General features: G+C 65.2%; 1 protein-coding gene across 7 annotated transcripts in view; it reads right to left on the bottom strand.

The window, feature by feature from the left end:
• MAD1L1 (mitotic arrest deficient 1 like 1) overlaps positions 1-14,304 on the bottom strand; it is a 271,894-nt gene that overhangs the window by 27,744 nt on the left and 229,846 nt on the right. For all 7 annotated transcript variants that reach the window (XM_032459892.1, XM_032459889.1, XM_032459890.1 and 4 more), the window contains one exon: positions 8,155-8,345. In XM_032459892.1, the coding sequence (XP_032315783.1) occupies positions 8,155-8,345 (191 nt within the window). The remainder of the gene's footprint in view (positions 1-8,154; positions 8,346-14,304) is intronic.

A 14,304-nucleotide genomic window follows, 5' to 3' on the forward strand; every position in this document is an offset into this window, starting at 1 on the left:
CCCAGAAGAATCCCGACAGCATTTGCAGAACTGAGAGGAAGCAACACGGCCTGTGAGGTGTGTTCCCTCATCCCCTGCCCCCAGGGCCTCGCCACTTCTGAGGAGGAGGGAGGCCTGTGACCTCCACCCAGGGACCCCACTTCCTACACACCGACGCTCTGATGGGTTTTCTCCAGTTACTTTTAACAACTGGGAAGCCGCAAACGCCTGCCGGCCTGGATCTGGCCGACAGGGAAGGGAGGGGGCGGCGAGGGCCACTCAGGGCCCTCGGGCACCCCCAGCAGGGCCTGGGCCTGCCTGCGCCTGGTGCTCCGTGAACACACCCCCACATGCACTGCCCACCCCCACCTCAGCCCCGCCACGAGGAAGGTTTTGAAGAGGGTTTGCAGCTGTAAATGTGGGGCCAGGGTGAGGCTCACGGACTGCATGCCCCACTCACCACCTCCCCAAATTCACTTCTGTTCAGCACTTCCAAAGGACAAATTAAGCCCTCAACTCTCTTTTCTTAAAAACCCCTTAAAAGTCCACACTGCTCTCAGGATGAAGAGCCAACACCGCCCTAGCCTTCCAGGCCAGGCCCTCCCCAGCCTTCCCTCAGACCTGGCTCCTCCCCAGTCCTGGCGTTCAGCTCCATGGCCTTGCTTCAGCTCTCAGGATGCCCATGCCTCCATGACCGCAGGGCCTTTGCACAAGATGCTGGAATTGAAACCAGCTCTTCCCACTGCACTGTGTTGCCTCACATTGCCGGGGCCCCTCCGACCTCTGGAAGGAGATTGTTCATTTTCTTGGGAAGAGCCTGCCACATGGTCCAATCGTGGTTTCACTCATTACTGCCAAGAAGTCTTCAGCCTCCTGCCAAACACCTCCAGTGACCACCACTCACTCTACACCATGCTGGCCGGTTCTTTCCCCATCTTTGTGAATTTTCATCCCAGTGTCGGCAAGTCTCTCCTTACCATGAGCTGAGGGCCGGGTCCTGGGGCCCCCAGCCAGCCAACCCTACCTCCAGACCCCTCACACGAGCCAACCCTCCTCGCAGAAGGGCCCAGCAGACACAGGAAGCAGCGGCTCTGGCCGTGGTGTCCTCTGGATAAACACATGCCCGGCCTCTCAGCCTCGTCCCGGGAGGCAGGTGTGTCTGCGCAGCTGGGACCAGGGCCAGGGCACACTCTGCATCACTCCTCAGACACTCAGAGATGCTGCAATGCCAGGGCCTGCCTGGCGGAGGAAGTGAGAGGTTCTGATGTGAGCATGCATTCAGAGCAGCTCCATCTGGCATTCCGGGGACCCAGAAAAGGTAAATTCAAATTAAAGTGTCGGCCTAGACCTCACTGTTCCAGCAGGAGACTGGAAGGCCCCCCAAGTCGGCTTCTTTATACACGAGCCTGTGAACGGCCCCGCCTGCCTGTTGGGGGGAAGCCAAGGAGAAAGGCCGCGCGGCGGGGCCGGGCCTCCCAGGTGGAGCCCGTCAGCTCTCCCCCGCACGCACGACGGCACCTGCTCACCTGCACTGCACCCTAGGCTCTACCAAAGCGGAGCTGGGACTTAAACCCAGGGCTGGCTTGACCCAGCTGGCCATGTCCACCTTGGGGTGGGGCTAGTGGGCTGGCAGGAGAGCCAAGGGACTCGCCGTCCTCAGTGAACGGACCTGCCAGCAGCCACCAGGCGGAGCAGGCCCATCCAGCCCACTCACCTGCCTGGAGCCCCGCAAGCCGCCGCCACCGTGTGCCCGGAAGTCACCCTCACCCGCCTGCTTCTCGGCCCCATCACGCTGGAACTCTGCTCAATTCCAAGACGCCACCAGAGCCAAGAGCATGTCAGAGAGTGGCCAGCGCCGGGCCTCCCACTTGCTGCGGGTCCCACGGGGTTGAGCAGCCGCTGTGGGGACACGGGTGCCTGCGGACCCGCCCTCCTCCCGTCTCCTTGTGGGGGTCATCTCAGCTCACGTGCACACGACGGGGCCACCCTCATCGGTCACTTCTCCCAACTCCTGACCTCCGTCACGCTGTGGACCCCACACCAGGGTCTCAGAACAGACGGCAGGATGGAGGGGGGAGGGACCTCCCGGCCCCCGCCTTAGTGAGGGGTGGTCCTGGCTTCAGACCAGCCCATCTCCTGACATGAAGACCCCAGTGTGTGTGTGACACTTCCAGGAAGCTGCCTACCAAGGACGCGGCCCTGGGGGCCGGTCCTCCACCAGCTCCACGAGGGGCTGCCTCCTCCCTGCCTGCTGCCCGGCCCCGGCTGGTCGGCCCCACAGCATCCCTGCCTCAGGCCCTCTGCTCTCAGGTCGCCCCCACGGAGCCTCGGTCCCGACTCTCCACTGTGCAGGAAGGGGAAATAAGCTGAACACAGGCCCTCCAGTTCCAACCCAGAGCCGGGAGCGCAAGGCGAGAAGCCGCGGTCAGCGCCCCAGAAGCTCGCGCCCGGGGCTGTTTCTGAAGGATGCCCCTGCTCCTCCGAGCCCGCCCGCTCCTGCCGAGCACTGTTGCCGTGGAAACCGGCAGGCGCCCCTCGTGCCACAGCTGCTGGGCTCAGCCCTGTGCCAGCAGGACAAGGCCTTGGGCACCAGGGCCACACAGACACCACCTACCATGGCTCGAGCTGACGAGGCCTCGCCCGCGGTCCTGCCCAGCTCCACCCCTGGGGACCGGGCAGCTCTCTCCAGGGAGGCACTGGGGTGTAGGGCAGAGCACCCCTGAAAGGGCCCCTCCCACAGCCCTTTCTGCCTCCGCTGCCCCACGGTTCCTCCTGAAGCCACCTCTGCAGTGGGCAGCCTTCTCGGTTGTGACCTCCCTGTCCAGCTAGTGCAGGAGGCTGGTGGCCTGTGTCCATCAGGCAGGACGCCTGAGAGCAGGGGTTTAACGGGGCACCTGGTGCCAGTGTGGGGCCCACAACGGAGTGGGGCCTGGAAGCCAGGATGGTGGGGGGGGCCTGCCCTGAGTGGTGAGCGCTCGGTGGGGGAGCAGGGGGCCCAGGGCTCTGCGTGTTCACAGGCTGCTTTAAGGAAAGAGCAGGCAGCTGGAGACTCGCACCCACAGGCAGCAGAGCTCAGCCCATGTCTGGATGTCCCAGTGGACAGCCAGGCCTGTGGCAGGGCCCACCTGGGAGGGGAGCAGGGGACACGCATGGGCGCCTGCACGCCAAGCCCATTCCAGGCAGGCAGCAGGGCCACAGGCAAGCCGGGCACACCCGGGGACCTCAGCCTGGGCCTCTGCCCCCCGACAACTAGACGACCTCAGGCCAGGCCCTGCCCTGCTGGTCCCCAGGCCCCAAAGCAGGGATGTGCTGGAAGGAGCAATGAGGGGCCAGAACCTCAGGTATGCGGGAGCCCAGGACCGCCCTCTGCAGTCCAGCACCTCCCGGGGCCCTGTAGGGTGGGAAAAGATTCCAGAAGGCGGGACGAGGGAACGTGACCCTCCCATGGCTCTGCCGTCTGTCTAAGCGGGGGAAGCTCCGGGTGCGACACGATGGGGCTGTCGCGAGGCCTAGGGGAGACCCGGTCCTCCACGGGCAGGAGGACAGCTCGGAATCTCCCAGCTGCCTTCCTGACACCTGCACTTCGCAGCCTTGGAGACACCACGTGGGACCCCTCGCAGGCTGCACAGCACCCCGTCCCACGTGGGGACCTCACCCCACTGCTCCCCACCTGGTATCCCGATTTCTCAGGAGCAGGTGCCCGTGGGGAGCCCCGGAGGTGCACTGAGCTGAGCATGACCAGCCGGAGGCAGACCGGGCACACATACATGTACGGGCGCTGGGGACCCCGGCAGCACACGGACAGAACTGAGGCTCACAGCAGTGGAGCCACGTGAAGGTCCCACGGCTCAGAGGAGGCAGGGGACAGTCACACCTTGGTAGCTCTGGCCCCAAGCCCAGGGCCTTCCCACAACCTGACAGGGGCCGTCTTTGCAGCAACGTCCCAACAGTCACCACCACCCAGTAGACACTCCCACGTCCTGCGGATGGCCACCCCACTGCCCACTCCAGGCCACAAGAGACGCAGAGTGGCCGGGGACCGGGTGGTGGCATGGTCAGCCTCAGAAGCAGACGCACCGCCCAGGACAGCGCACAGCAGCTGTGAGCAGGAGCCCACTGGGGGCCGGCTCTCCGGCCTGGTGCCCCCGGCTCCTGACGCCTCTGCCGCTCCTGGGCTCTTGGGAACCTGCCGCCCACCCTGGGCCTGGGGTCGGGCTCTCACAGGACCAGCTCCTGCCCAGGCACTGGGAGTGGCCTGGTCCTTCAGACAGACTCTCGCTGGGGCCAGGCTGGGAAGGTACAGGAAACCAGGACGGCTTCTGCTCCTCAGGGAGGCCGGCCCTGAGTCAGGCTGCGGGGCACAAGCGGAAGGAAGCAGCACTGGGGAGAGAAGCGGTGTGGGCGGCGCGGCTTGCTGGGGACACAGGCCGATTCCAGCTCCACGCCTGCTGCCGAGTGGCCTGCGGGCTAAGGTGAGGCTACAAACTTGAGCGGCGGAAGAAGTTTTCAAAGCTGTTAACAGCAGCTTTAGTCCTAATCGCTGAGACCTGAAGCAACCGAGATGCGCTTCAGTGGGCCACTCAGGAAACAGAACATTGCTCAGGGCAAAAGAGAAATGAACTATCCAGTCAAGAAAAGACGCATGTAAATTACTAAGTGGAAGAGGCCGATCCGAGAGGCTGCAGACGTGTGGCGCCACAGCATCCAGGGAAGGGGGCCCGGGGCTGGTGAAAGGCCGGGGCTGCCAGGCAAGGCGGGAGCACAGGGGGTTCAGCCCGTGCCGCTCTCCTGCAGGACACGACAGCTCCAATTTGTCAAAACCCACAGAACCGTGCACCACACGGCGTGAACCACAGATTTCACGGTTAATAACAACGCAGAAGCACTGGTCCATTAGTTCCAACAAAGACACCCCGTGTGGAGGGCCCAGGGACGCAGCTCTGCCCCCGCCTCCCCTCCACGCCCACACATGCGCGGTGGGCTCCGGGGCAGGTGTGTGGGGCAGGTGCTACCGCCACCCCCCGTCCCAGCCCCACAGCCTCTATGGACTCCGGCCCAGGGCCCCATCAGTGTCCCAGAGAGCAGGGCAGTGCTGGGGCCTCTCCAGGCTGGTGTCTGCGACACGGGCGATGAGACTTCAGGAAGGTGCTCAGGCCTGGGGGGACCTCTCGACACAGCGGCACGTCTATTCCAGTTACAAATCTGGGCACTGGACAGAGAGGGCGCCCGCCTGAATACCAGTGGTCAGCAGGGGCCAGAGACGGGCTCAGAGCTGCAGCTCAGCACAGCGGACGGCAGAGCTGGGGTTGGGGGCTCACACGAGCCAGACACCCCCACAGACCGGTCCTGTGGGTGAAGGCGTGTGCCCATGGCCCCAGGGAGGGACACAAAGACAACAGCCCTCACCGCAGTGGGAGCCTCATGGGCTTGGGTCCCAGACATCCGCAGGGAGCATACCCCGTGTGCTCCCAGGGTTACAAGGGACACACACCCGCCCCTGCAGCTGGACGCCAGTGCATCCCTAGTTCACAGATCTGGAAACGCAGCCTCAAGTGCGCGGCGTCTGATTCTAGATTGTGTGTCCCATGTCGTGCTGCCGCCGAGCCCCGTCCTGGGGGCCTGGGTTATGCCAGCCCAAGGAAGGCTGAGCAGGGAGGAGGGGAGCCCAACACGACCCACTGCCCACCAGGCGCCGCTGTCTGGAGCTGCGCCGGTCTCCTCTCTCTGGCGGGGCTGCAGGACATGGAGGGGAGGAAAGTTCCTGGGAAGCCCAGGGACGTAGGACAGTACGGGGGGGGGGGGGGCAAGGCCGAAAACGCGGCCTGTCTGTGCGGAGCTTCTGCACAGCTCGGCAGGCCCGCGCGGGAAGAACCTCCCCCCACGCTGAGGGCCTGGACCCACCTCCCTGGGGGAGTGGGTGGGAAGGAGGCCAGGCCTGCGGGGAGGAGCTGAGCTGGAGCTCCGGTCTCCCCTCAGCCGCCCGCGGGCAGCTCCCTCCGACAGGGCCACGGCCGGCCCCCACCCACCCTCGCGCCGCTCAGGGCTGCTTCCAACTCTGCCTTCAGCCCCTTCCTGCCTGAAAACTTGCCTCTGAGAAAAGAAAAGAAATAAACTGCAGAGGCCAGGAGGCTGCTGTCGATGGCGACCCTCCCCCAGCCTGACCCACTGCCACACAAACCTGTGGGCCGGCCTTGGGTGGGGGGGCCACGACACCGCGTGGGCAGCTCGGCTCCCAGGGGAAGCCCTTCTGAGCCCCCAAGGTTGGGGTGAGGGCCCAGAGCCCCAGAGTCCAGTGAGCCGGCCAAGGTCACGGGGTCAGAGCTGCTGTGGGCCAGGCCATGCCAGGTCTCGGGAAGGCGGTGCCTGTCTGCAGGTCGCTGGTCCTCGCCCAGCCTACCCACCTCCTCTTTGGCTCCCGCCCCATCTCCGCTCACACTGCATCCACCAGGCCTGGAGCTGGCGGGCGGGCAGCCGTGGCTCAGCCGAGCCCTGGCAGGCAGACGGCGGAGATCACCTGTCTGTCCTGTCTCCACAGAGACGGTGATTTTAGAAGGACGTGTGACGGTACAGGCGGCGGAAGCCTGAGCTGCTCTCGACTCTGTGAATGCAAACACGCGCGCCTACACGCGCCCGCCCGCAGGACGTGCGGGGAAACGCAGCAGAACGCTGGAGCGGCTGTGTCCCAGGGCTGCACTACGAGCGACTGCACTCTTCCTTTGGGTTTTCAATAATCCATAGACACTAACTACGCTGGACTCCTTCCCCAAGGTTTTGCTTTTGTAAGATTAATCGTTCCAGCTAACGAACGTGCAGAACCCAGTGAAAACTATGCTTCATGATTTGCGACGCTGGTGCGATGAACCACACGTCAGTGACCGTCAGTAAGAACCGCGCATCCTTGTTTTCCTAATGCAAAGAAAACACGCATGGGGTTTCTACAACACGTTAAACACCTGTCACTGGCCCTGAGTTATTCAAAATCATACAGAATTACAGAAAAGGGACAGTTTATTTAGACACTGAGTGTTTGAGTGTTTTACTTACTCCCAGGTTTAAGACTTTCAGGAAGTGTGAAAATGGACAAATGGGACCCAGGCAGTCTGAGAAATGAGAAGAAATGCCGTGAAGTGTCAGGAGACCAGGGGCCAGGTTGGGACACTGGTCTGACCGCAGGAAAGGGCTGCCAGGGAGGGGGGACCGAAGGGAGAAGGAGCCTGCGGGAGCCAGACACCAACCCATGGGGACCACCCGCTCCTACCTTGTAAGCCCCTTCCCGCCACCTCCCGCGCCTGCCCTCCCCGGGACCCGGTGGCGGGCACTGCCACCGGCCACTCCCAGCGCCCTCCAGACCCCGGGTGGGCTCCATGAGTTTATCACGAAATTGTGATGAAATGAGAGAGGCACCCCCTTTACTGCCGGATTCTGCTGAAAACACAGGCGTCACCCTGGCTACAGCACTTCTGTAAGAAGCAGACACGGCAGCTGGTTCTCTGTTCCAGACGTGGGCAGAGAGGCAGGCAGACGGCCCCCCGCCGCACCCGCCTCGGGCAGCCGGGCTGTGATGCCGCCCTCCGGCCAGCACGCAGGGGCCAGCTCTTCTCACCCAGATTTCCATCTCGTGCCACCAGCCTGCCTGACCCTCCTGGTCGAAGGTAAACCCCGACTCTGCCACAGGGACGCACACCCTCACCTGCAGGGCTTCACTCCCTGTGCCTGTCCCAGCCCAGAAGCCGGGAGGCCACCCTAGGCCTCGATACGCATACCAGGGCACAGGCCACACACTGCTCCGACTCAGAGGGCCCTCCTCGGGGAGCCCCCGCCCCACCCTGCACTGTATGCTGCCAACGCCATCTGGGTGCCACCCAGCCCCCCACCAGCCTGGGGCTCCAGCCGGCCCCTCCAGCATCTGGGAGGCACAGGCCCAGCGCCTTCTCCCTCGTCCCGCCCGCCACCGTCCAGCTGTTTGCCTCGCCTGGCGGCACTGAGGGCACCTCCCTGCCCGACACTGACTTTGACCCGTACCTCAGCCTCCCGGGGGCACTGCTGACACTTGCAGCCCCACTCCGGGATGGGGCCTGGGGCTGGCGCCTCCCGCAGGAGTCCCGGCTGCAGGGCAGCGCTGGGGGAGACCGGGGGTCAGCAGTGCCGGTGGACTTCCTGTTGCCGCAGTCCTACCTTGAAGATGAGGCAGTCACCCTTGCGCTCGGCGTACATGGAGCTCAGCCGGTACTGGTTCTCCGTGGTGATGTCCACCTGGTAGCCTGTGAGTGTGTAGCACACCTTTCGGAACTCCTGGATCTTGGTCTGGAAGACCTCCTTCAGCCGCTGGTTCTTCAGCTCCGCGCTCTCCACCTGCTTCCTCAGCTCTGCAGGGGAAGGAGAGGCGGTGAGTCCCCAGCCCAGTCTCACAAGGACAGACACGGGACAGCATGGCGACAGGCCAGCTGCGACGGGTGTAGGCTTGCCCCACTCCCCCGGGCAGGGCGCACATGGACTCCAGCCCTGGGTCTAACCGCACCCACGTGTGATTCGACAGACACCTCCCCGCCTGCAGCCAAGTCCCCACTGGGGCTGGCGTCCACGGCACGGCCAGCTCTGGAGAGCAGGGAGAGGGTGGAGCCACGAGAGCAGTTCACATGGAGACTACGCACCACGCTGCCCGGGGGCCACCTTGCTCGCCACCTGGAGACCAGATCCCTGGGTGAGGACAGGCGGCAGGGTCTGGGAGACCCCCTGGGTCCACCATCCTGAACCCACCCCCAGCCCATCTAGCTGGGTATCTCAGAGCTGAGGGCCCCCCCAAACCGGACCCAACTGCCACCCCCACCAGGTTTACAGCCTGACCGGGAGAAACCAGCTGTCTGAAGCCACCAGAGGACACGGCCATCACCATGAGTCCTGCACCCACGGCGCCTTCCCAGTACTTAAACCTTGATTTGTTCTCCGTTAATTAGCGAGTTGTCACCGAGGCCAGGGGCTGCCCCGTGGTCTGTCTGGAGCCGCCCTGGGGGTCGTGTGAAAACCCCAGGCCTGGAGCCATCAGCCTCGTGTGAGTCCTGCCTCCCTGGGGGCTGTGAGTCCCTGGACCCCCTCTGTGATGGGGACATGACCTCCTCCTCAGGCCGGCCCAGGACCAGCTAACCACCGGCTCCTAGGCAGGGCCAGCAGAGGGTGAGTGGAGGCAGCCGGGGTTGCTTTCTGGAGGAGGTGAGGGGGACGGGACAGGGAGCCTGCATTTGAGGGAAAGACAGCCAGTGGAGCAGCCCCCCTCCCTGCCGACAGGTGGCTCAAGCCAGGGCCCGCAGGGCTGGTGGCCGGGCGCTGGGCGGGCCCAGGCGGGAGCTCGGAGCTCGACGAGCCCCACACGCTCCGCAGCCCACAGCTGTGAGGGGTGCGGGGCCCCTCCCCTCTTCACAAGCAGGGACATGAGTGCTGAGCCCCCTGGCCACAGGCTCACGGCAGAGGTGGGGCTCTCTGAGCCCAGGGCCAAACTCCCGACAGCCTCGCTACCTCTCACACACTCCGGAAGGTGCCCTGGCTCTGACGAAGAACGGGCACCCACCCTGCTCCCCGTAGCCTCTGCGCAGCGCCCGGGCTGCTGGGCGCCCACCCACCTGCCTCGGCCCTGCCCACACCCGACCCCCCGTCATGACCCGGCCCTGCCTGCCGGGGACACCCTCCCTGTAGCTGAGAGCCTGTCCGTCGGGGACATAGACGTGGAGCTCCCGATCAGTCAAGGAGCCGGACGACGAAATCAGGAGAGTGACCGGCCTGTGTGGTGATGCTTCCCCTGTGTCAGACTGCATGGTCTTTACAAGATCTCAGATGTGCAATGGGAAAATTAAATTCTGGTAATAAATGCGGCCTGACCTTGGAGAAGAAAACATCCTCTCTGCCGTCAGGCATCAAAATGCGGCCCATCACTCAGCTCCCAGACGCCCACAAGCAGGCAGGGCCTCGCCCTCGGGCTGGACATGCCACCTGCCGCTCGTGGGAGCATGCTCCCCGCACCTGCCCGGCCGCCCTGGGACCCCCCCGCAGGCGCTCCTGGCACATGGGGCCGGGCCGGAATGTGGGCTCAGCGGAGCGGCGGCCTCCAGGTCACAGGCCTGCCAGAGGCAGGGAGGGCATGGGCCCTGGTCCGCCCTGTCCAGGTGGGGCAAGGGGGCGCAGCTTCCAACACAGCCCACCCAGTGACGTGAGTCCGGGGGGACCGTGACCAATCACTGTGATTTGGGACAAAGTCAGTGTCTTGACCACCCCGTGGTCCCAGTAGCTCAGTCGCTTACATAAACGCGAATGAATAATTTACACGACAGTTTAGATTAAATAAATAAAAGATGGCCCTCCTCCTTGGGAAAGGCCGTGCTCTGACGCAGCCTCTTCCCGGAGCGGGGGCGCGTCCTCTGGTGGGGCTGGGTGGCCTGTGCGCAGCGGGCTCCCAGGAGTCTGCGGTGACCCCGCCCCTCACCCACCAGCACAGCTGTCCCATCCAGGCCCAGTGGTCGGTCACAGGCCTGTCCTGGGGCGATGACCACACGTGGGCAGACAGAGCCAGCAGGGCAGACAAGTGGTCCTGCCGGGGGACCTCACTGCCCCGTGCATGTCCCAGGCCACTCAGGCGCACCATGGACGGTGTCACCGGATGCTTGGGATGAAGACCTGGCCAAGTGGCCCCCTCCCCTCCTGTCCCCTCCCTTCTCCTCCCACACCCCCTCCCCGTGCCGCCAGTGAGGGAGGAGGTCAGCACTCAGAGAGGCCCAGACGCAGCCCAGCCCTCTCCTGCCCTCCAGCCCTCCAGTGTGCTGACCACCTTCCCTCTGAGCCAAAGCCCTCTCTCCTCGATCCCCCACCCCCAGCCTGGGCCCCTCTCCCCTCAGGGGTTCTGCAAGTCCTTGGGGAGGGAAAGGGACGGGGAGGAAGGCTGGTGGACAAGTGGACATCAGGGAACAGAGGACTGGATCGCCCAGAGCCCCAGTGTGGAGGGCGGGCCCGGGGGTGCAGGCGAGGGACGGACATGGAGGTCAGGGGCAGCGCCGTCTGCTCTCTGCCCTGGTAGGAGTGCCCGGCCCAGGCCCACTGGCTGCCTCCAGCCATGGCCAAGGGGCCGTGCGCCGGCTCTGACCTCTACCCCAACCGCCACCATCCCCGACGCCTGCTCCTCCTGGAACTGCAGAAGCAGCTGTGAAGCTCCGTGGGAAGGATGTGGAGCAAAAATAAACTGCACTTCGTTACGTAAAGACTGGCAAGAGCGCTTCACCCCGGGAGCAGAGCCATCAGGATAAAGAAGCGGTTACGGGCGGGCATCTCTGGAGACCCAGTTCACAGCCCAGAACTCGGAGACTCCCTAGAGGGGCGGGTGGAGCCAGCGAGAGGCAGGCAGGCAGGTGGACGGACGGACGAAGGCCGGAGCCCTGCGTGGTCTCTGCCCGGCCCCAGCAGGTGGTGTGCCGCCCGGCAGAGCCCGGCTGTGCGCCTGCTTCGCTCAGAGAGCCGCTCCACAGCCGTTCAACGTCCTTCTCGTCGGGCTGCAGGCCAAAGGGCGCGGGGCGGGGCGGCAGTGGTGGGAAGGCCTCTGCTCTGGGCCGAGGGCTGTGGGCCTGGCGCGGCCCCACACTCGGGAGGGCGGGGCCAACCCTCGTTCCGGGGCGCTGAGAGCACCGCGGATGAGACCCTGCTGGGACGCCACCGCCGGGGACCCGGTCCCTGCACGAGTTCTCAGGGGGCACGGGGTTTCCTCCGCAGGAGCCGTCCTCCCACGGCACAATATTTAAGGCAGCCTTTGCCCAGCAGGTGCTTCCTCCAGCAGACGCGAGCTCAGGAGGCCGGGGCCTGGTCTTTCAGGTGTTGCTGTGTCCCCAGGGAGTTTCGAGGAGCCCAGAGGGCCGCAAGGTGAATGGCCACCTCTCCAGAACCCTCGTCACACCCCCGAAAACCTGACAGAGGCTTACACAAGTGCCCCAATCCCAGACACGGCGAGCGGAACACACGCTCACTCTTGCCCCCTGCCGCAGCCGCGGGGAGAGGGGGAAGAGGCAGCAGACGGGGGTGGACACATGGCAGGCGGTGAGGAGCAGCTGGGTGCCGGCGTGGGGGGCAGGGACTCACTGCCCCGGGCCGGGGAAGCAGCGGGAGCACGGCAGGGCTGAGGGCTGGGAGGTGCGGGAGCCGGGGCTCTGAGGGTCTAGCGAGGGGGTATCCACTGCTCGGCCCCCGCCCCCTGGGGAGGAGGCACCAGATCTGACAGGAGGGACACAAGGCTGAGCCACGAGACCAAGAGTGCAGCTGCGGCCAGCGCTGCAAGACGCCCTCCTGTCCCGGGCGCCAGCCTCACGCCCGCAGGCAGAACTGAGGCGCCGGGCAGCCCGCTGGCCATGGCACCCGCCTCCGTTTCAGCCACCGGTTTCCCAAGAAGCCAACCTATGCGATGCTGACTGCGCTCCACACCTGTGCGGGGAAGGGGGCGGGAGGAAGCGGGTCTGGGGGAGAAGTCACCTGCAGCCGCCCACCCCCAGCCCAGCTGACCCGGTGGGGGGGTCTGCAGGGCCGCAGGGCCTTCACCCCCTCCCTGAACTCAGTCACCAGAGGGAGAGTGACTTCGCCTGGTGGCTCTGCGCCCAGCAGGGCAGGTGTGGTGGGGCGGGGAGAGGGCCTGGCAGCTAAGCTCCCCGCCGACCCCTCAGCAGAGGGAGGCCCACCGCCAGCGCCCCCAACCCAAAGAACTGTCCACTCCCTCCCACGCCAGCCCCCCACACCCCGAGAACAGCACCCCCACCCCCGCCAGACACTGCAGGAAATTCCTAACCAAAGGGCAAGAATGAAACCTGCAGGAACAGGAAGCCTTAAGCACAGCGACTTCCGCCCTCGCTGGAGCGGAGCAGAGTCCCCCCACAACCGGAGCTACACCCACGCAGACGGCCGCCCAGGAGGGGCTGAGAGAGAGAGCAGAAGCCACGTCCCAGAGGGGCCCTGCTGAAACCGCGACCAGAACCAGACAGGGACAACAGCAAAGAAAAAACAAGAGATTCCAACTAGCAGAAATTCTATACAAAGAGCCTGCAGACCGCGGACGGGAGAAAACGCCAAGGAGACCACAAGGAAAGCCTCCAGACGCCGGGACGCTGCCTCCCCGGGCCGAGCCGGCTTGGATAGCGCAGATGCGGCAGGAGCCAGAGCCCCGCAGCTCCCACCGGAGCGCGCCCCAGTCTGAGAGCTGACAAGGGACGTTCTCACGCTCGCCCTGCCGCTCCCAGCTGCTGGAGGACAGCCCGGCCAGGCGGAGACACAGCGCTGGGGCCCGGGGCCCTGCAGAGAGATACACGTGCTCGGGGGGGAGGGGAGTCGCGGAGCGCTGGACCGGGGTGACAGCGAGGGGCTGGGCGCAGGGGCCAGGGACCGCAGGGGAGCACGGCCGAGGAAATGAAGCAGCCGCCCAGCTGACGGGGCCGCGTGTCCTAAGCACTGGGAGTGGGCGATGGCTCTGCCGGAGGGTCCCAGGGGGACTGGACACGCCAGGTGGACAACCAGGACCGAGAGAGTGAGACATACAGCTAGTCTAGGGCAAAAAGACGACCCGTGGCCTAAGACAGCCACGGTTGTGCTTGCCCTGAGGCCCCGAGAGCAGCGTGAGCACGGAGGGCCGGGCTGGGCTCGTCTGCGGGAGCCTCCAGGAACCAGCCCAGCCCACGGCGGGGAGGAAAGACCACTGCGGGGCCTGCCTCCTTGTGGCCCAGGGAGGACAGCCCTCCGGCGCAAAGGCAGACGGGGGGGGGGTGCGGCTGACCCCTCTGCTTCTCCTGCCCACGCCCATGCCCGGCCATGGTCCTCACAAAAGCACGTGCTGACCACAGGGGCTCCGAAAGGCTTTTGTCCCTGAGACGGTGGCCGAGGAAAGCCCAGGGCAGCCGGGGCCCCAGGGTGTGTGTGGGCCGACATCCCCAAGAGCGGCTGGTGCCAGACTGACCCCCACCAGCACCCCCACCCCAGCTCCTTGAATGGACACCCGGTGTGCGGATGCCGAGGGGGAGCTGGGGCGAGGGGCGGAGGGGCCGGTCTGGCCAGAGGCCCAGAGGAGAGGAGCCCGTGCTGCTGAGGACCCGGCCCCACGGGCGGAGCCGTCACGGGCCACCCACCGGTGCTCCTGCTCCGACCTGTTTAGGGGCTGGAAGCAACTTTTGAAATTTTCCTTTGGGGACTCAAGACAGTCATTTTTCTTTCTGAAAAGTGAATAAAAAACACTTAGGCAATGCTAGGATTTCAGACTTTAGAAAAACCACAGAAAGGACGAAGATGTCACCACCAGGAGGAGCAGCCCTCAGAGCCAGG

This window comes from Camelus ferus, chromosome 18 (genome assembly GCF_009834535.1).
Source record: "Camelus ferus isolate YT-003-E chromosome 18, BCGSAC_Cfer_1.0, whole genome shotgun sequence".
In the NCBI taxonomy this organism is placed as follows: domain Eukaryota; kingdom Metazoa; phylum Chordata; class Mammalia; order Artiodactyla; family Camelidae; genus Camelus; species Camelus ferus.